The 22,579-nt window shown below is 40.7% G+C and overlaps 2 protein-coding genes across 2 annotated transcripts in view; one reads left to right on the forward strand and one right to left on the reverse strand.

Moving 5' to 3' along the window:
• Positions 1 to 22,579, forward strand: part of stpg1 (sperm-tail PG-rich repeat containing 1) — a 99,719-nt gene that overhangs the window by 76,798 nt on the left and 342 nt on the right. The gene's annotated exons all lie outside the window — the stretch shown is intronic.
• grhl3 (grainyhead-like transcription factor 3) overlaps positions 1 to 22,579 on the reverse strand; it is a 52,608-nt gene that overhangs the window by 4,246 nt on the left and 25,783 nt on the right. The window contains exons 8-14 of the mRNA XM_072247238.1: positions 19,919 to 20,077; positions 14,048 to 14,126; positions 9,772 to 9,911; positions 8,151 to 8,188; positions 5,964 to 6,052; positions 3,747 to 3,832; positions 839 to 903 (exon numbers count right to left, since the gene is read on the reverse strand). Coding sequence (XP_072103339.1) covers positions 839 to 903; positions 3,747 to 3,832; positions 5,964 to 6,052; positions 8,151 to 8,188; positions 9,772 to 9,911; positions 14,048 to 14,126; positions 19,919 to 20,077 — 656 coding nt within the window. The remainder of the gene's footprint in view (positions 1 to 838; positions 904 to 3,746; positions 3,833 to 5,963; positions 6,053 to 8,150; positions 8,189 to 9,771; positions 9,912 to 14,047; positions 14,127 to 19,918; positions 20,078 to 22,579) is intronic.

The raw sequence follows: 22,579 nt of genomic DNA on the forward strand, positions 1-22,579 counted from the left end.
AGGACATGGGTTGAGAATTAGAGGACAAAAGTTTAGGGGTAACACGAGGGGGAACTTCTTTACTCAGAGAGTGGCAGCTGTGTGGAACGAGCTTCCAGCAGAAGTGGTTGAGGCAGGTTCGATGTTGTCGTTTAAAGTTAAATTGGATAGATATATGGACAGGAAAGGAATGGAGGGTTATGGACTGAGTGCAGGTCGGTGGGACTAGGTGAGAGTAAGACTTCGGCACGGACTAGAAGGGCCGAGATGGCCTGTTTCCATGCTGTAATTGTTATATGGTTATGTGGTTATATAGTTACTATTCTACAGAGCTCTTGAGTATGCCCACAAGAAAATGAATCTCACGGTTGTATATGGTGACATGTATATACTTTGATAATAAGACTTACTTTGAATTTTGAACTTCGAAATGCATATATGTATCAAACAAAGGCATACAAATGCACGATTTCAGACACTGTTATACTTTACCGGAAATAAAATGCAAAGCACCAAATTTCTCAAACTACTGATAGATCTTAATATCAGATTTAGTCATTAATGCCAACTTAAAGAGGACTACCTTTTCAAAAATAAAAGCATCATTTTAAATCATGCATGTTCCCTTGTCAACTGAGTGAAATCACTTCATTACTGCCAAGAGATAAAGTTATTCCATTAAGATAAGGAATACCTGATGTTATTTTGATTTCCGTGTTGAATTTGGTATGATATCTACAGTTCTTGCACTGGCCATGACACCAGTTTCTGTACTCACCAGCCCAATGAAGGTTGCCACTATTGAGGCAGTGTAAACAAAGCACTCCCACCAGAGATAAAAATCTGCCCATTTACTCACCCTTTCATACACTTCTTGTAAACTTTGCAGATTCTCTCCTCAAGCAGCCCATACTTCTCTGAGATCTAGGTGGAGAATATCAAAATACAATTGACAAGAGGCTCAAGCAGAATTGCTTCAAGGATCAACTCTTCTCGGGGTTTCGTGCTAGCAAGTCCTAATGAGAACTGAACCATGGGGAAGTCACACAATCTCTTGAAAGCTTTACTGACCATTGCAGTTCTAATGGATTTTAAAACAATCTTTCTTTAAAAAAAATACAAAAACACCCTCAATATTAACAAATAGTGAACATACAGATTTACTGGATATTCACTAGTTTTAGGCTCCCTGATAGCACATCTCAGCCTGTAAAGTTTTCAAACTCGACTCATTTACTTATGTACATACAGCCACACTCAAACAGTTACTTCTACATTGTGTTTTATAGGATTTCTTTTTCATTATTATATATTGTGTTTCTTTTTTATTGTGTTCTTTATGCTTATTGTGTTTTTTTTAATGCTGCATCAGATCGGAGTAACAATCACTATGTTCTCCTTACGCTCATACACTGAAGAATAACAAGAAACACTCTTGAATCCTAGATTTGTGAAGTTCAGGATCAGAGATGTCTCCCTTGTTTCTCCATGCCTTTTTTCTGCTGTGAATTTTATATGAATCAAGGCTCATATTGAGAGCAGGAGTAGATCACTCAATCCCTCGAGATGTTTGCAACATTTAAGAAGATCCTGGCAGATCTGACTGTGACCTCAACTCTGGGGTGACACAGTAGCATAGTGGTTAACACAATGCTTTACAATACAGGTAAGCCGGGTTCAATTCCCACCCGCTGATCTGTAAGGAGTTTGTACGTTCTCCCCGGGACCGCGTGGGTTTCCTCCAGGTGTTCCAGTTTCCTGCCACAGTCCAAAGATGTACCGGTTGGTAGGCTAATTGATCATTGTAAATTGATCTGTTTTGGCTAGGACTAAACTGGGAGACTGCTTGGCGGCAGGGCTCGAAGGAGCAGAAGGACCTATTGTGCATGACATCTCAATAAATAAATTTCTAACTATCTGCAGCAAACTTTCACCCCATGCTTGTCAATTGTCTATCCAACTTTGTCTTAAAAAATATTCCAAGTCTCCGCTTCTGCTCCACTTTGAGAAAGCAAAGATGGTGTTAAGGAGTCCGGTGGCAATATTAAAAATTAAAGTTTACAGTGAAAAAGTTCTTGCAGGAGTGCAAATTACCACCGAGAATAAAACTTGCAAAATGAATAATCAAAGTATCAGAGGTTCTATTTGTGCCTTAACATATTGCAAGAAAGACTGAAAACCATTAGCTAATTGGTGTGAAGCACATGGCGAAAATTTTAATGTTCTCATTTGAAATTTTAATGTCCTCATTAATATATCAGTCAGAGAAAGGTGCTAAAAACTCATATGATTCAACAGCAGAGTACAATTACTTGTTACTGCATTTCAGAAGGAGAAATCATATTTATTACTGCATATAAATCTAATTCCTCTTTCTGAACAGACACACCACATCGTATCCATATGCATTTTCATCTGTGCTTTCACTGCTGCTTTATTGACGTTCCTGTCAGGGAGAGCTTCACAGCTGCCAGTCACAATGGGAATGAATGAGATTTGGGGAAGACCTGTACTTCTTGCTCAACCCTAACTTCCTTTGCACTGAATAGTCAGTGATGTTATTTCACAAGACTACTTACTAAAAGTCCCCGGATAGAATCCAAATTGTCCTGTGCTCAAGACAAGGTTACGAACGCAAATGCTCTTCCTTGAAGGATCTGAGTGAATCAGCTGGAGCTCTTAATCATGGATTGGGTAGTTTTATAGTTATAATTGTTATGTTATCTATTTTGAGGTTCACTGCATTAAATAACTGCATCAAAATTGCAAAACGTTGAGCTTTTGGCTCTAGATCAGTAATCCATCTTTCTGAATCATCAGCCCAGTGACGTTACTTCTGCAGTAACTATAGATCAGTCCTCTGATATTTCACTAAATTAGTCAAGGTCTCATCCTCACCTCCACCTACTCTCATACATACCCAGTAGATCACTTGAGAACTGTCAGGAGCTGCAGTTCTAGGTAATTTACTCCTCTCTAAGTCAGGAAGGGGAAAAAAAACAGATGTACCACTCATAGGATCATGCAGGCTGTGATTTCCATATTGATACGGTTTTTCCACTCACTTAAAAAAGTTCTTAAACGCTTAACAGAATTTTAAAACCATAATTGAGTTGAATTCTGTATCTACCTAGATGACACAAACAGATGGTTTCCATGTACCTGAGTCACTTCCTTCTCCAATGACAATCACTGTTCTGTGATTTAGTGTTACTTCTCAATTTCAAAGGTGGTAGTATTTTAATAATGATACATCTCACATATAGGCTCATCAAAAAAGCATTAAAAATGATACGGCGGTTGAGCAGCTCTCCTTCACAAACATTCTCAACCTTCTTCAGTCCTGATGAAGGGTCTCTGCCCGAATCTTCAACTGTTCATTCATTTCCACAGGTACTGCCTGACCTGCTGAGTTTCTCCTGCATTTTGTTTGTGTTGCCTTCTGGGCACAGAACCAAGTTAAATGCAAACAGCTGAAGCTATCCACTTTGTGTGCTGATGTAAACAAGCAATAACAATCTGACAGTCCATTTGACACTTTGATTTTTACTCCCTTAAGAGGTAGTGGAAGAGATGCAAAACAGGCTCCTCCACTGAGTTTCTACAAAGTCAGACTGAGACAGTCACGACATTCTTTATTTTGACGTACACACTCACTTTAATTTTTCAAAATCTACTAACTTACACTGAGATTTTTGTCCCAATTTGTCCAATCACAATAAATTACCAGATCTACATTTAAGAGAGCAGTGTAATCTAATACTTACAGCACTCTTCAATCCATTAAGATTAGGAGTTTTCAACATTAAGGCATCGAAAACCTCTTCACATTCCCTACGTACATATAACAGCACTGGGAAAAGAACAGAGAAGCATTTTTGCTTATATTATCTTTTAAACTTGCTCATTATTCCTTAAATTTTCTGGGCAAGTCATGTCCTGTAAAATATCAATATTAATGTAAGACCGAACACACTGTATTATTAACCACATATTTTTAGGAAATCCAATGGAGTTGTTCAAATATTTAAATACAAGGAATCTGCATTCTGAATTGTGTTCAATGGCCTTTAAAATTTCACTCCATCACAAAGTGTGCTGACAATATCGGAACCCAAGTGCAGAGGAAAGACTGATGTAGAGACAGCGACCAGAGTTTATTCATAATAATTCCAAAAGAACATCAGTGGCTAGGCCAAGCAACACCACAAGACATAGCTTTCTCAAAACCAGGAGCCCACGATTAGTGCTAATCAGGCCTCTGCTTAAATAACACAAGGAAAACAGAATCCCTGAGCCAGTCAAAGTAGACATAACAAACTTAAGCAGAAAGCAATTGACATTAGAAAGAGTGAGTTGTTCAAGTAAAACACAATGAACTCCAAACAATAATGGCTGTCATTAAACAACAACTAACCAATTCAGATGCTCTAAAAACCATGGAATTCTGGACAGACCCGAAGAGCTGATTACACACAAAGTCTCAATAAAGTTGTAAGGCACTTTTCCATATTTTACAAGAAATTCTGAATTGAAATAGGTTCTTGCTTTGTAAAGTCCTATTGCTAAAACCCTGATGCTAGATAATCAATGAAGAGATTGCACTATTATTACAACAATACATTTACTTCATTCCAGCGATAAATCCAAAAGTGGGCCCATTCAACACTTCCAAGTACTTTTAAATCGGTACCACCATGAGGGAACCTACTGCTGATCTTTGACCAATAAAGGTGATCACATTGAGCAAGTAAATTTATTGTTTAAAACTAAAATAAACCACCGGTCTCTTTATCTTATAATCTTGAAAAGCTGGAAAATATTTCCTTATATTTTATATTTTTGAACAATTGTCAAATACAATAGTAAATAATCTAGAGAGAAAGGATATGTAAAAAATACTCTTGTGGATGTTTGCATTATACCATATACTTCATGTATTTTAGAATGCTTAGATATCTTTACATGGTCTCAGCTTCATTCTCAAAAGAGATAAAATATTTAGAAAAATAATTAATTGTTCTTTTAATGAAAATTAATTGGCAATAACACAAGCAACAGGATCCAAGTGTATGAAAAGGGGTCATATATTGTTCTTATAACAGATTGTGATGAGGACTTAGGTTTTCTATAAGTTTATCATTTATTATTAAAAGGCTGAATCAAATACAATCAGCAGACACGTTTCCACTAATCAGTGACTTGTATTTTTCCAGGTGATTAGAGGTAGATGTGATAATCAATTTATTATCCAACCTGATGACTGAGGAAGGTCTGAACAGTAGGGTGAACACAAAGGGAGCAGCACGGTAGCGTAGTGGTTAGCACAACGGTTTACAGTCCTAGCGACCCAGGTTCAAATCCTGCCACTGCCCGTAAGGAGTTTGTATGTTCTCCCTGTGACCGCATGGGTTTCTTCCAGTTGGTAGGTTAATTGGTTATTGTAAGTTGTTCTGCAATTAGGCTAGGATTGCTAGGCAGCATAGCTTGAAGGGCCAGAAGAGCCTATTCAATGGTGTATCTCAATAAATTTAAAATAAGCACTTCAAACAGATGTGAGTTCCTGCCCCCTACCTTTCATATAAAAACGGATGCCTCATGATCCTAGTCCCAGACAGACAGTATTCACAAACTATGATCTGATGACTGAGGATGAACGTTGTCCGCTTCAGGAAAAGTCCAAGTAAATATTTTCAATCTTTACTGAGATATCTCTGGATGATCTATATCTTTAGGTCAATGAGGGTATTTAGCCACTCCCTTGCCACTTCTTCTCAAATCCCATGTCTTCACACCCCACCCTCCTTATTTTTACCACCAGCATAATGTTTGTTGTAGATCCATGCAGGAGAGAATGTTGCCCTATTCAAGTGATATTCAGGAGTTAAAATGGACCAGATACAATTCCCTACAGAAGGTTTCCTTCTGTTCCATGCCCTAGCCATCACAAAAATATAGAGTTTTAATGTCTGCTGTTATTGTACCTCTCTCTGGTTCATAAAGCTTGGCAAGTTTGATTGGCAAATCCACTTCATCGTTGTACAGTGTCTTGCTTCCCCTTTTTAATGGGAACCTGTGCATTTAAAGCATAGGATTATGAATAAGATTACTTTACAAATAGAATCATAAGTTCAAACAACTAAAAATGTTTATTTTAAGCCCTAAACATGCCTCAATGTGCGTTGAGATTCCTTAATAGAATACCCATGTTATTTTTTTAATAGTTCCATTCTAGGTTGTCTCTTGAATTGCATTGTTCAATAGTAAAGTTGGCAAGTAGTTTAGGTTTTGTCATCAAGTTCAACTAGAAATGCCTGGAGGGGCCATCTGTTCTCCAAAACATTTAAATTATACACCTTGCAACCAGTTAGAAAAGTCCCTCCCTATACTGGAAATGTGTTGTGGGAACCGTGTCTTCTGGACAATCTGTTCCTCTTCAACAATTCCTTCCAAAATTACATCCTCCCCCACAGAAAGGTAAGAGGTTGGTGAGATGTTACCGCCTCCAGGAAGACCTACAAATCATGCTCTAATCATCATCATTACATGCTGTGTCGTATGATGTGGGCAATCATGGTCTTTCCACGATGGTTCATGGCAATTCTTTCCACAGAAGTGGTTTGCCATTAGCTTCTTCTAGGCAGTGACCCCAGCCATGACCAATACTCATCAGAGATTGCTTGGCATCAGTGGTCACACAAACAGGACTTATGATAAAGCTGAAAGTAAATTTACACAACAGGTAACCCCAGCCATTAGCTATACTCTTCAGAGATTGTTTTTCTGGTATCACTGGTTGCACAACCAGGACCTGTGATATGCACCGGCTGCTCGTACGACCATCCACCACCTGCTCCCATGGCTTCCTGTGACCCTGAGCAGGAGCTGCACCTTGCCCAAAGGTGACCTGCAGCAGGGAAGGAGCACCTTGCACCTCCTTTGGTAGAGACGTATCTCCATCTTCCCCCTCCCAGCCAACATACATATATCACTACTTGGAAATTTCCAAATTTGCTGTGTTATAATCCATAGAGAACAGCTCCAGTACACAAACAGCACAGATTCAAGAAAAAAGTGGTTCACGGCCTTCTCAAAAAGCATTTAATGGCTGGTAATAAATACTGTCATAGGCTCTCCTTTTCAGAATAATTCAAAATTATAGCTGTGACACCGCTTGGACTTCAGGCTACGCTGAGTTATAGCAGTGGGGGAACTTCTCCATTCCCACTCTGGACTGCTGTCAGGTAAACCTGAATCCCAGTTTACACTGTTAGACTTGCACTGAATTATTACTTCAGACTGAAATGAACCACCAGTGTAAATGTCTCCTCTATAAAAGGAATTTCTCAGGCATATGATGTTGTAATCTCTTACATAATCTTTTATACATATGTTTTCTACAAAACATATATACTTGTGGACAAAAAAACGAGCTTATGTTTCACCATAATAACCTTCCATCAAATTTTTAAGAAACATATTAAGCCAGTAGCGAAGCAGGAGATGATGGCCGATAAAATAAGAGTGAAGAGAAGTTTTTAGACGATATGACTGGCAGCAGAGATTAAATAACTGGCGCTGGATAGGATTAGGAGTTGGATGTTGGCAGTATAACTGCACAGCAGAATCAATATTAAAAGATCCTGACTTAGAGAACTGGGCAATGATTTAAATTTGAAAATGATGAATGTGTTGTTGAGCCTGCAAGTCCAATTAAGCACTACTGATTAAACTTTATACATATGTTTTGCACATCATCGTCTGCATATTTCTACAGACTTTACACCAGAGGTTCCCAACCTTTTTTGATGCCATAGACCAATACCATTAAGTAAGGGGTTCCCCATGCTGGGAATCCCTCCTTTAAAGCCAATTTGATGTACTGTTACTCTTGAAGGAGCATTGAAATGTTAAATTCCAACAACCCCTGTAGGTGTTGTCTGTGCACAAATCCATATGCATTTTCCATAATCTCCTGCATGTTGACCTGGATTATTAAATTACTGTGAAGGGGCGCACCGAAGTGAAAAGATTTGATTCCTGAAACATATATGCAAAGGATCTTATGATGAAAATCAGATTATATATGCCCATAATACTGCTAGCATAGTGAAATATCCCAAAGCTAACAGAATAACGAATGCGGTAGAGTAACAGAACTCATTTCTTACCTCTCAGGATGTGAGACATCACAACCCATCGAATGCCCCTAAAAACAAACAAAAGTTTTAATATAACTTAATGAATAATAGAGAAATTGTGGCTAAAATTGAAAGAAGGTTTTTAAACTCAGCTATCAATGTGATAGGTTTCAAACTGGGAATGCTGAATGCGGCCATGATAAGTTTTCTTTATGTCACTTGAATTGTTACTAAAGAGATCTGCGGATATTAATGCTAATATTCCTGTATAATATGCTGTTATGGCAACGTAGGTTCTGCCTTTAGAGATGCAATGAGGTTAAAGTACTGCAGTGATTACAACTGGGCTTGAGACTGGAGCTCGCTCGTCATCATTATGCACTATCTTATGTGATGTGGGCAATCGTGATCTTGCCATGACAGAAGTGGTTTGCCATTGCCTTCTTCCGGGCAGTGCTTTTACAAGATGGGTGACCCCAGCCATTATCAATACTCTTCAGAGATTGTCTGCCTGGCGTCACTGGTCGCATAACCAGGATTTGTGATCTGCACCAGCTGCTCATGCGACCATCTACCACCTGCTCCCACAGCTTCACGTGACCCTGATCGGGGGCCTAAGCCGGTGCTACACCTTGCCCAAGGGTGACCTGCAGGCTAGTGGAGGGAAGGAGAGATGTACTGTATCTCCACGCTGTAAATTCCTTTGGTAGAGATGTATCTCCATCCTGTCACCCATGGAGCTCACACAAAGCAGATGCTGCCTGACACTCTGGGTTCCTCCAGCAGTTGGCTTTTTGTTCCATATCCCAGCTTTTGCAGTCTTTTAGGCCTCACTAGAAGCAATGCTGTGCATTATGACATTCTGGCATATAGCTACATATTTTAATCTTTTATAAAGGGATTATGCTCCAAATCTTTGATTACCGTAGAGCCTAGAGAGAGGGAATGACTTTTAGATTATAAGACCATAATTAGGCCACTCAGCCCCTTGAGTCTGCTCAGACATTCAATTATGGCTGATTTATTATCCCTCTCAGCCCTATTCTCCTGCTAGCTCCCCATAATGTTTGACATCCTGACTTATCAAGAACTTATCAACCTCCACTTTAAATATTCCCAATGACTTGGAGTCTGTGGCAATGAATTCCACATATTCACCACCCTCTGGCTGAAGAAATTCCTCCTCATTTCTGTTCTACATGGACATCCCTCTATTCCGAGTTTGTGCCCTTTGGTCCCACCATAGGAACCATCCTCTCCACTTCCACTCTATCTTGGCCTTTTAATATTCAACAGGCTACAACAAGATCTGCCCTCATTGTTCTAAATGGAGCTACTGACAGGATGAAGGGAGCCCTGAACACCACCAGCGATGGAGGACCTTCATCACTGCCCTGAACGCCAGCAGTGTAATGGGCAGTAGAACTGTACATTATCAGACTAGAAATCTTTAGTGAGAGAAGAATGAGGCTATTCCATTCTGAAATAGCTCACTTGCCCCCACTATTTCATTCTACATGTGAGGAACAGCTGCCTCAGGAGATCAACGGGACATTACACAAGCAAGAGCGAAAGTAAGGAAAAGTGGTAAGAACAGAAAATTACAATGGGTGTCACATCTAAACAATGGGTTACATTATCATTTACTTACCAATCCAGTTCGCTGTGAATAAATGAAATGGGTTTCTGGGGTGAATAATACAGGAGAAGAAATTACATCTGTCACGGTCTTAAAATATGTGATATCATTTCCTTTGTGGTCTGGCTGTGGAATCATTCTGTTAGTCACAGCTGTGAAATGGAAAAGAGAAGGAATATAATCAGTCAATGGTTTATCGCTTGTAAATAATTTCTGTTCATATCCCAGGAGCGATCATCTTGGCTTAAATTCCACCTGGCAGAGATAAGGTCAGTTAATAGTGTTTAATCATCTTAAAAAGTGCAGAAGTGGAGAATTCAGAATGAACAAACCACAAAGACACATTACCCTTGATTTAGCACCCTATAACAGGCAGCAAAGGTTTGCCAGAGTACACTAGGAGGAGGGAAAAGGCTTGTTGTTAATCTTTGAATTGCATGGCACACAACTTCAAAACACCTCCCAAGGATCTGATTCAATTTTTATAGAGAGGATTTTACATCTCTGTAAATGACAACTCCCTGAGCTCATTTCCATAGAGAGACAGGACACTTTATTAATGGGCTTTGCCTGTGATTTAAAGTTTGGAGCTATTGTGTGAGTTCCAAAGGGGAGGAAGCAGCAATGAAAGAAAGATGGACTTTCCTTTTCCAGTACTGGCTGCAGCCCAGAGATGTTGATGTGCTCCTCAAGCATAAAAGCGGATCTTTGGCATTCTCTCTAGCAATAACAGTCTCTCTTGGCACCTGCTTAACTCTAACCCCCAATGGCATTGAGACATGAAGTGATTCTCGATTCACAAGTCCCCTGAGAATGGGAAGAAAATGTACCCAATTCTGCCCTCATCCTGATGACCACCTTCAAGTTTGGCTGTACTAGTTGGTGTGACCAAAAGTACATGGACCCTGAGGTTCTACCTGTCCCCTGGCATTGCAGATGAAAGGCCTGTCCCTTTTACCTTGCAACACTCCTGTATTGCCACACTAGCGGAGGAGTTCATTCACAAGTCCACAGGTCCATCTTGCAGAGAGGTTTAGGCCAATTAGAAGAGTGAGCTGAAAGATGGCAGGTGGAGTTTAATGCTGATAAATGTGAGGTGCTACATTTTGGTAGGACTAATCAAAATAGGACATACACGGTAAATGGTAGGGCATTGAAGAATGCAGTAGAACAGAGGAATCTAGGAATAATGGTGCATAGTTCCCTGAAGGTGGAATCTCATGTGGATAGGGTGGTGAAGAAAGCTTTTGGTATGCTGGCCTTTATAAATCAGAGCATTGAGTATAGGAGTTGGGATGTAGTGTTGAAATTGTACAAGGCATTGGTAAGGCCAAATTTGGAGTATTGTGTACATTTCTGGTCACCGAATTATAGGAAATATGTCAACAAAATTGAGAGAGTACAGAGAAGATTTACTAGAATGTTACCTGGGTTTCATCTCCTAAGTTACAGAGAAAGGTTGAACGAGTTGGGTCTTTATCCTTTGGAGTGTAGAAGGTTGAGGGGGAAATGATAGAGGTATTTAAAATTATGAGAGGGATAGATAGAGTTGACGTGGATAGGCTTTTTCCATTGAGAATGGGGGAGATTCAAATAAGAGGACATGAGTTGAGAGTTAAAGGACAAAAGTTTAGGGGTAACATGAGGGGGATCTTCTTTACTCAGAGAGTGGTAGCTGTGTGGAACGAGCTTCCAGCAGAAGTGGTTGAGGCAGGTTCGATGTTGTCATTTAAGGTTAAATTGGATAGCTATATGGACAGGAAAGGAATGGAGAGTTATGGGCTGAGTGCAGATCGGTGGGACTAGGTGAGTGTAAGAGTTTGGCATGGACTGGAAGGGCCGAGATGGCCTGTTTCTGTGCTGTAATTGTTATATGGTTATATGACTTTGTCTACAAGTCCAGTTGATAGTGATCAGTGAATAATGTGCAGCAGACACTGTGACACTATGGATTCTGTGATTTGCTCTTTGCCCAAGCCATCTTACAGGACTCTTCATCACTAGATCTGACCAAGAAACATCAAGACCTCACACTGGCAGTGGGAGACGCCCTCCTAGACAAAGCCTTCCTCCACAGATGACATATCACCACCAACGTCGGCTGTCATCAGGATGGCTGTGGGAAGAAGTGGTCATCCAGCTCTTTGAAGAATTGATAAGAGGGTGTGGAGATGGAGACAGATGCGAGGATCTGTGTCCCGATCTGTCGCCAGCAGCTGCATAGCAGAGCAATCTCTGATCTACAGGCGGCTTGTGGGGGCACACACCGAGACAGACATCAGGCGTTGTTGGAAGGTTATCAGCTCAGTGAAAGACACCCTTTTGTGTGCCCGAAAATTATGCCTGAAGTCCAGAAGGAGAATACTGCTGCCTGGCATACTCCAGGCTGCAGGAGGATATGTGGATGGGCATACTGATCCTCACTGCAACCAGCTAAGACTCTGTGGGGAAGGACCACAGTCTTGGCTACCACCAGCGGGACAGCTGGGTGGGAGAAAACCCTTGAACAATGAAAAGTGTATTTCATCAACGAGCCATGTGAATGGCAATAGTGCTACTTTTGTTTGTGTTTTCTCTTTAAGTTTTACACTACTGAATGTAGTGAACACAAATGCAGAGTTTTTGTGCTCTTTCTTCCTCTCTGTATATTTTCTATCTTCAATAAAGTCTATTCATGAAACTAATAAAAATGGCCCCGGAAGACATAACCACTATTTCATTCCAAGGCACAGCTTGCTGGCCTTATCTCTTGTCAGGCACAATCTCCCCAGATCTCACAGCCCAAGTTCGCTGAAGACCATTCCCAAGCATTCTTCCGTCACTGGATCTCTCCACTCCAGCCAGTTCACTAATTTGCCCAGATGGCAAGTGAAAAACTGATTTAAACATAATAGGAAGATTCTTAGATTAAAGGCTCCCTGCTGCTCTTCAACTTCTGTCCCACCTCTCTGCACACTCTCTGTGAATATTTGTGAATACTTTCTTTTAAGATCTTTTGCTGACTCAATTTGTAATGTCATCCTTTCCCAAAGTGATTCAACCGAAGAGTACATCCCAGCACATGCTTGTGAATTTTACTTTGTGTCTTTGTGCTTGCACTGCGTGAGAGACCTACCACTTAAACATTTCAGAAGACACTGGAAGGTAAAGTCTGTTCAATCAGCATTGTTTTGACAGAAGATAGGTAGTGATATTTTGGGTGTGCAATCTTTATCAGGCAGAACATTAGCGTTAATTTTGTATGGGAAGACAAAAAAAAGTTGACAGAAAAGAGGAAGGAAAACAAGCTATCCAACCAGACAAGGCTGGTTAATGAATCAAGTCAACTGAATTTTGGTAAGTGCAAAGCAATTGATGAAAGTAATTAAATGTCATTAATGAGATAATACAAACAAACATAAAGGACAAAAGAATGTGCAAATAATGAAGAAAGGGATGAAATGACAAAGGTGAGCCTCAGAGCAAATGCACACTTGCGAACTAAATAAACATTAAGAAACAAAAATGTGAAAAATTTTGGGTGCAGCAGAAGGTAAACTGTGGTAAAGGAGGGAAGCAAAATGCTAATCTAAAATGAGAGAGGGTAATGGACTACTGGCTATACAGTGACTTGATTAAATGTCTATCAGGTGTTAGCTTCGGCTTGTGGGGGGGGAAATTGTGGGAGTTAAAACTTCACTTCACTCAGTTTTAAGTTTCAACATCTGCAATATTGGATGCACATTTATGGCTCTGGAGAAGAACCATGCTAGGAGCATAGGAAAGTACAGCACAGAAACAGGCCATTCGGTCCATCATGTCCCTGCTGAACTATTTAAACTGCCTACTCCCATCGACTCCCGGGACCATAGTCCACAATACCCCTACCATCCATGTATCTATCCAAACTTCTCTTCAGTATTGAAGTCAAGCTCGCATGCACCACTTGTGCTGGCAGCTCATTCCACACTGTCACAGCCTTCTGAGAGAAGAAGTTTCCCCTCATGTTCCCCTTAAACTTTTCACCTTTCATCCTTAATCCATGACCTCCAGGTGTAGCCCCACCCAACCTCAGTAGGAATAGCCTGCTCACATTTACCCTGTCTAAACCCCCCATCATCATAAGCCCTTCTCTATAAGATTGTTACTTTGTAAATTCACGTCCCCCTCCTCGTCCCTTCCCGTTCCAGAGCTGCACGTGTTAACCCAGCATTACAGTCACGCATTTGCTTAGCCAGACGCTGCACCCTGACGGATCACAGATAAAGCTGAAAGTAAACGTTCAAATCCCAATCATTATCTTGCTCACCATCCGTGGTGGAGTCTGGGTACTTGCTTTTTCTTTTAGATTGTTTGCGTTCTTCATCTCTCATTTTTCTCTCAGCGCCCTGTCCCAAAGGATGCAAAAACAGCTTAGAATGATTATCCATAATGAGAATTCCAGATGAATGAATACTGTACAACAAAATGACATACCCTTTCCTTGTACAAAATTCCAAAATATTCATTACAGACCAGTTCTGACTTCATTATGTTCTAAGGGTGCAGGTTATTTACCACTAATTACACATCATAGATTGATTTATCACTGTAGTTCAATCGGCTTACCCTGTCTGTGCCAGACCTTTGGTAACATTTAATGATTCCCCCCATATCTTGTTCTGCCTCTATAACATTGTGATTTGTTATTTTACCCCCTTCAAGTATTTATCCAGTTTTCTTTTGAACATTAACACTACAGCTGCTTCCAGTACCTCTCAGGCAGTGCAATTGGGATCACCATAATGTGTCAAGTGAAACAAAAAGCTAATTTTTGTCCGTAGTTCTTTTGCTAATAATCTAACCTAGTGATTATTAAAGTTCAAAGTTCGAACTAAATCAGTTATCAAAGTACACACAAATATATATACACTACCCTGATTCTTTTTGTATCTGTTCTATCAAAATCTTTTGTAATTGTGATCCAATTGAATCTTTCCGCTCTCAGAGGAACAATCTCTGGTTCTTGATTCCCTCTAGAACTCTGTGGACCCTCATTCCTAGTCAGATTTTAATAAATCCATGGAAAATTTCTTCCAATATTTTATCATCATCCAGGTGAAGGGCCCAAAACTGAACACCATTTTTATCCCAGATTAACTCATGTTTTAGAAATTAAAGAAATACTTTACTTACGCTCTCTGTTCCACTATCAGTAGAGTTAAAAATCCCATACACTTTACATCAATAGTCTCAACTTTAATTCCATCTTCAAAGAATTCGTGCATCCCCAGACTTCATTGCTCCTTCAAATCATTTACATTAGGGGCTCCCAAACTTTTTTTATGTCATGGACCAATGCCATTAAGCAAGGAGTCTGTGGACCACAAGGTTGGAACCTCTGCTATAAAACTACATTATGTCCCAAGAAAGTCTGCAGATGCTGGAAATCCAGAGAAACACACATAAGATGCTGGAGAAACTCCACAGGTCGAGAAGCATCAATGAAAATGAATGGCCTCCTCTGAATTGGTGAGACCAGTTGTAAGCTGGGGGACCGGCTCAATGAGCTCCATCTGCTACTAGCAGAACTTCCTGGTGGACAAACCTTTTAATCCTGGTCCCCATTCCCATTCTGACATGCAAGTCCAAAGCCTCCTCTTGTGCCAACATGAGGACAGCCTCAGAATGGAGGAGCAATAGCTTATATTCTGTCTGGGTGCACTCCAACCTGATGACATGAATATCTATTTCTCCTTCAGGTTAAAATAACTCTCCCTTCCTCTATTCCCTACTCTGACCTTCTACCTCTTCTCACTTCCCCCTAGATCTTGTCCTCCTCCCCATTCTTCTAAGGTCCACTCTCCTCTCTTATCAGATTCCTTCTTCCCCAGCTCCTGACCTTTCCCACCAACGTGGCTTCACCTTCCAGCTTGTCTCCTTCACCTCAGCCCACCTTTTTTTTCCCAGTGTCTTGCCCCTTCCTTCTCAGTCCTGAAGAAGGGTCTCGGCTCAAAACGTCAGCTGTTTATTCATTTTCATAGATGCTGTCTGACCTGCTGAATTCCTCCAACATTTTGTGCGTTGAGTTCACATTGCTACCTCGAATTCTTTCTACTAATTCTATGTGATAACTTTCTGATTATTTCACCGGTCTAAATTTGTTATAATGTGGTTCATTGCTTATAGCATCCCAGTTTAATATCATCTACAAATATTGAAATTAAGTTAGAGAAACCAATTAATGCATTTGGAAAGGAGCAGTACACCCAATACTGAGCCCTGTGAATACCCCATTCACCCTGTGAGTGCTAGTATATAAGTAAAGAAAATATGCAGACGCTGGAAATCCAAAGGAACACACTAAATGCTGGAGGAAATCAGCAGGCCATGCAGAATCTATGGAAAAGAGTAAACAGTTGACGTTTTGGGCTGAGACCCTTCATCAGGACTGGAAAGAAAGGGAAGAACTCAGAATAAAAAGGTGGGAGGAAGTAAGGAGGGGAGGAAGAAGCACAAGGTGGCAGGTGATAGGTGAAGCCAGAAAAGGGGGAGGGGGAGTGAAACAAAGAGCTGGGAAGTTGATTGGTGAAAGAATTAAAGGACTGGGGAAGGGGGCGTCTGATAGGAGAGGACATAAGGCCATGGAAGAAAGGGAAGAGGGAGGAGCACCAGACGGAGGCGATGGGCAGGTAAGGAAATAAGGTGAGAGAGGGAAACAATAATGGATAATGGTGAATGTGGGTACAATTACCGGAAGTTCAGAAATCGATGCCCATGCCGAGCACACAAATATTTTGTGATAGCCCACTTGGTTCCTAACATGCCTTATTTCAGACATCTGCTTATCAACTACTTCAATCTGACTAAAAAGTAAAGTGGTGCGATAAGCTGTTTAATCCAGTTGCACCTTCTGCATCCGCGCAGGATGTTTAGTTGGGAAACAAGCCATTACAATGTTTGTTAGATACGAAACTATGTATTTTCATGGCTTATAAAAATATAAGGGTGGAGAATAGGATCAGATATCATACCACAACATCAACAAAACTTCACCTTGCCGTATTTTGGTATCGGTTAAACTGCAGTGAGTTCTTTCTCACCCATAGTCCCTTTCATAGGCACATTCCATTTCAGCTTCATCAGTTATTTTGTGTTGCTCGAACTCACAGGTGTTTATTACATGTCTTTCATTAATTCTAGCTCGGTTTTTAAAAGAGATCCTATCTCTTTTCCTTTCCTATCATTATTCAAAATGAACAAACAAAACTCAGCTCACACCAGAGATCTTAATAAACACTCAAGGTTTCTTTTACAGTAATTACTCAAACAGTGGAAATTTTCTACAGTAAATGTGGTCAACCACTGGTATTTTCCTCCCAGGATTGTAAAACACTACAAGCTTTTAATTGAAATGAATTTGCAATTAAGTCAGCATAATACCCTAGTTGAACACCGACCAATGCTCAGGTCAGGCGAACTGTCTGCACGTTACCCTAATCAGACATTTTTATTTTTCATTTTGTCCTTGGAGCATAAAAAATGCAGGTATTGTCAATGGCTGCAGACATAGTTTACGTTGAGCACCTCCACACATTCCACCAGAAGTGGCACTTCCTGGTGGCCAAACGTTTTAAATCTGATTTCAATTCCCTTTCTGACATGTCGGTCCATGGCCTCCTCTTGTGCCAAGATGAGACCATGCTCAGAGTGGAGAAACAGTACCTTATATTGTTCAGAGAGGAGAAATAATACCTTGAAATTCCAGCATCTGCAGATTTCCTCGTGTTTGCGACCTTATATTCCATCTGGGTAGTCTCCAACCTAATGCCATAAATATCAGATTCGGCTTCTAGTAAACAAATTTCCCACCTGCCTTCCTCTATTCCCCACTCTGAACTTTTACCTCTTCTTATTTGCCTATTACCCCAGATCCCCTCCACCTTCCCTTTTTCCTATGGTTCACTCTCCTCTCCTACTGGGTTCCTTCTTCTCCAGCCCTTGACCTTTCCCACCCACCTGACTTCCCCTAGCCTCCTTCCCCTCCCCCAACCTTTTCATTCTGGCATCTTGCCCTTTCCTTCCCAGTCCTGAAGAAGGATTCCAGCCTGAAACATCGGCTGTCTATTCATTTCCATAGATGCTACCTGACCTGCTGAGTTCCTCCAACATTTGTTGTGTGTTGCTTGGCTTTCCAGCAACTGCAGACATTCTTGTGTTTATGACCTATAGTTAATTTGGGAATATTTTCACATTAAACAAAGGTTAGATTTTTTTATCATTGGCTGTAATTGATGCAAGTGAGTCCAATCCATCCTAATATTCACTTTTATCAGCTTCGTTAAAGCCAGCTGTCAAGATTACTTTTGTGATGAGGCCACACTCAGGTTGGAGGAGCAACACCTTATATTCCTCCTGGGTAGCCTCCAACCTGATGGCATGAACGTGGATTTCTCCAGCTTCTGGTAATGACCCCCCCTCTCCTTTGCCAATCCCCATCCCCTTTTCCCTCGCTCACATTATCTCCTTGCCTGCCCTTCGTCTCCCCCAGTGCTCCTACCCCCTTTTCTTTCTTCCATGGCCTTCTGTTCTCTCCTATCAGACTCCCCCTTCTCCAGCCCTGTATCTCTTTCACCAATCAACCTCCCAGCTCTTTACTTCATCCCTCCCCCTCCCGATTTCACCTATCGCCTTGTGTTTCTCTCTCCCCTCCCCCACATTTTAAACCTACTCCTCGTCTTTTTTTTTTCCTCCAGTCTTGCCGAAGGGTCTCAGCCCAAAACGTTGACTATACATTCTTCCATAGATGCTGCATGGCCTGCTGAGTTCCTCCAGCATATTTTGTGCTTGGACTTCCAGCATCTGCACATTCTCCCTTGTTTGTGTCAAGATTAGAATATGAGAAAATCTGCAGATGCCAAAGTTCTACTCCTTGGGCATCTATTGCCTATGGTTAATATCCTTTGGGAATGGATATATTTCAATCTATTATAAATCAAATACTTCACATTTATATATTAACTACAGGGTTTTCTGCTCTGCATGAGCTGAAAAGCTCAATAACTGGAAATTTACTTTGAATACTAAACCGAATTCCATGCTATAATTTTGGACTTGCCCACAGATAAATCAAACAGAAACAAAGAAACACCTGCAGGTTCTATTCCGCCACTTTCTCCTGAACATTTTTATCACTTTTGATGCATTAATAAGTCTCAAAGAATTGACACAATCTAATTACTCAACAGTAAGTACTCAAGTCAGGGTACATTCCACAAGTGCAGTCATCCAAGCTGCTCAGGAAACAATTTTGGAAGTTTTGGCATTTTAATTGTGCAATGCCTATCCTACCCTTAAGACTGTTCACACTGTAGGCAAATTATTTGCACTTATTTCTGGTGCCTCTTTTCAACAATGAAAAAAATGTTATCTCTGGCATCAATAAGGGCTTTAAAAAGGGAAGGGTGAGGTAGAAGTTCCCATATTCTCCCAAAATACTAATGAAATAAATACACATTATTAAACATTTGATTTTTTTTCTGTTTCGGAAATAAGGACCTTACGCATCATCTGTAGAATATAAATTCTAAGTAGGACTAAACAGAAAACTCATGATAGTTTGTCAAAAGTTTGGAAATTAGTTGACCAGTTCTTATGCTCAAAAATATTTAACCAACTTTTAATCAAGTCAGGACTTGATGCTTCTTGGTCAGATCTAGTGATGAAGAACTCTGTCCGATGGCTTGGGTTGTTTGCTCAGAGAACAAACCCACAGAATCCATAGTGTCTCTGTGCCACCGTGTCTGCAGTACGTTGTAAACTGCTCCGTTTCACTAAAAAAATCTGATCCAATTTTAAAAGAATGTGAACTTGAACCTCAGATGTGATAAAGACTACATTTCACTGTATCAATGTGTTATTTTCATCTACTGCATGATCCTTAGAAATCCAATTCTGCGATAATCAAAGCTCTGTGCGCACTTGTCTTGTGGGTTTGGTTCAGTGGGAGTGAGACCATGCAAATACTGTATATCAGTTTCGTTCTGATTTTACTTTGTGGGATCATTTACCCACTTATGTTTCTGTACTTTGATTTATATTTTTAAAATGTACAATTTAATCAATAGTCAATAATCTCCAGGTATCAGAAACAGCTGATTTTAAGACATGGCAATAACAGAGAATGCAGACAAAACTGTACCTTGTCCACAAATATCTTAATTTGGCAGATGGCTCGGTGAATAGGCTTGTCTGATTTGCTTTCACAGTCATATGTGTCTATCTGGAGATTCAAGGGTAGACCTTTGACTCCCTTCTGTGTGGAGAAGTCTGTACTCAGGCAGTTAATTCCAATGTGAACCTAATGGAAAGAAAACAAAATTAAATCTCTACACTGTCCAATGCTACATTTTAAATTGAATGGGACAACAAGCTGTTAAAGAACCAAGAATCAGAATATTCCCAGGGCCCAGCCGGCGCAAACAAAGTTTTGTACTTGATGAGAAAAAATTCTTCTTATAATGGATCCTTTTCACTCAGTGTTCGAGTGTGGACGGTATTATTTGTTGGTTTCTGATGCTTTGAATAGAAATGACACGTCTATCAACAACATTATAATTTCACAAGCCAACATGAAGAAATGTAACATCGACATCAGCAATTGGGAAACCAATGCCAAGGACAGGAAACTCTGTCAAGCCATCATCTGAGAAGGAACAGCAACTTTCGAAGCCAACAGATGTGCAGAATTAGAAGAAAAGAGAAGAAAATGGAAAGAGAGGCAGCAACAACCGAAGCCCGATCTGCCATCTGGAACTACCTGTCCTGAATGCGGAAGAACTTTCAAAGCCAAGATTGGACTCATAAGCCACTTGAGAGCCCATAAGTAGATCAACAGAACAAAGACGACGAATTTCACAGGTAGACCTGTGCTGATTTTAGCTTTCTGTGATGTGCTTTATATATACCGGGGCCCATCATTTTAATTGTTGTAATTTTCTTATCACCATCCACAGCTAATGGTGCAAATTGATGTGCAAGAATAGAGAAACATAACAGCTTATTCCTTAGTCAAGCCCAACGGAAACTATTCCAAGTCTTGCATGCCTCATCTATAGGGAAAGATATATAACAAGAGACAGCATTATGGTGGAATCTGTAGCACCAGTTCAACTGCCGTATGAACTCAAAGGGTCTGGCTGCATCTGCAGAAGCAAAAAAGGTATTTCAGTCAAGATCCAGAATCAAGACTGGTGGGGAGAGGGATGGGAGGGGCTGGAGGAAAGAGTGGGAAGGTGAGTGGTATGAAGGAGTGTAGCGGAGGGGGTGAGACAGAAGAGGGTAATTGATGGACCCAGGTGAGGAGAGGAGTGACAAACCCACTGGGGGAACAGGGAAGGGGTAGAAACGGTGAACCGTGGGAGGCAGAATCTGGGTGGATGGTGGGAGTGGGAAAGGGACACAAGCTAATCTAACGTCCAAAAATACAAGGTTCATTATAAATATAATTTAAATTGGGGGCCGCTTCGTCAGGGGCCTCCGCTCTGTCCCCCAAAAGCGGAACTTCCCTGTGGCCAAACATTTTAATTCTTATTCCCATTCCTGTTCTGACGTGTCGGCCCATGGCCACCCTCAGCGTGGAAAAGCAAAACGTTTTCCGTCTGGGTAGCCTCCAACCTAAAAGGCATGAATATCCATTTCTCCTTTCAGTAGAAAAACAATTCCTTCCCTCCCCTCTTTTCTATTCCCCACTTCTGCTTTATTCCTCCTCTCACCTGTCTATTACCTCCCCCTGGGTCCCCTCCTCCTTCCCTTTCTCCTATGGTCCACTCTCCTCTCCTATCAGATTCCTTCCTCTCCTACCCTTTATCTTTCTTAATGACCTGGCTTCACTTATCACCTTCTAGTTATCCTCCTTCCTCTTCCCCCCACCTGTATATTCTGGCATATTCCCCCTTCCTTTCCAGCCCTGAAGACGCCTCTTAGCCAGGAAAGTCTACTGTTTATTCATTTCCATAGATGCTACCTGACCTGCTGAGTTCCTCCAGCATCTTGTGTGTGTTGTTTTCATGTTCAATGTTTGGGTTATAACGTACATTTTTATGTCTTGCAATGTGTACTGCCCCAGAACAACAAATTTCATGACGGTGCAAGTAAACGATTCTGAATTCTGAATTTGCACAAGTAGGTCACAATGATGAGCTGCTTTTCTGGATTGTACTTAACCTCACCGAGGCAGTGGAGGAGGCCGAGGCAGATCAGATCTGTGTGGGTATGGGAAGGAGGATTGAAATGGCCTAAGAAAGAGTGTTGGAGCCCAGTCATATTGAGATATAGTGTGGAATAGGCTCTTCACCCTTCCAACCGTGCCGTCCAGTAAACCGTGACTTAATCCTAGCCTAATCACGGGATAATTTACAATGACCAATTAACCTACAAAAAAATACGTCTTTGGATTGTGGGAGGAAGCTGGAGCACCTGGAGGAAATCAATGCACTCACAGGGAGAACGTACAAACTCCTTACAAGCAGTGGTGGGAATTGAACCCTGGGTTGCCTGCAACTGCAAAGCCATGTGCTAACCACTACACAACTGTGCTTTTTCAATAAGATATTTCTGAGCTCTCTGGATAGTGAACTTGGCCAGCAATTTGCACCTTTGCAACTGAGTCACAGGAAAATGAACAAAAGATAGGTTTTTAATATTCACTTTTATTACCTAATAATATAAAATATTGCAATACCAAATTTTGATATTGCTGAATAGCCTTAATGTAAACCAATCCTCATTAAGTAATTGTTAATGCTTTAAATTTCTATAAATTGAAACAAATAAAGGAAAATAACAGAAATACTGTTCAGGA

The sequence above is a fragment of the Mobula birostris genome, chromosome 30 (assembly GCF_030028105.1).
Source record: "Mobula birostris isolate sMobBir1 chromosome 30, sMobBir1.hap1, whole genome shotgun sequence".
In the NCBI taxonomy this organism is placed as follows: Eukaryota; Metazoa; Chordata; class Chondrichthyes; order Myliobatiformes; family Myliobatidae; genus Mobula; species Mobula birostris.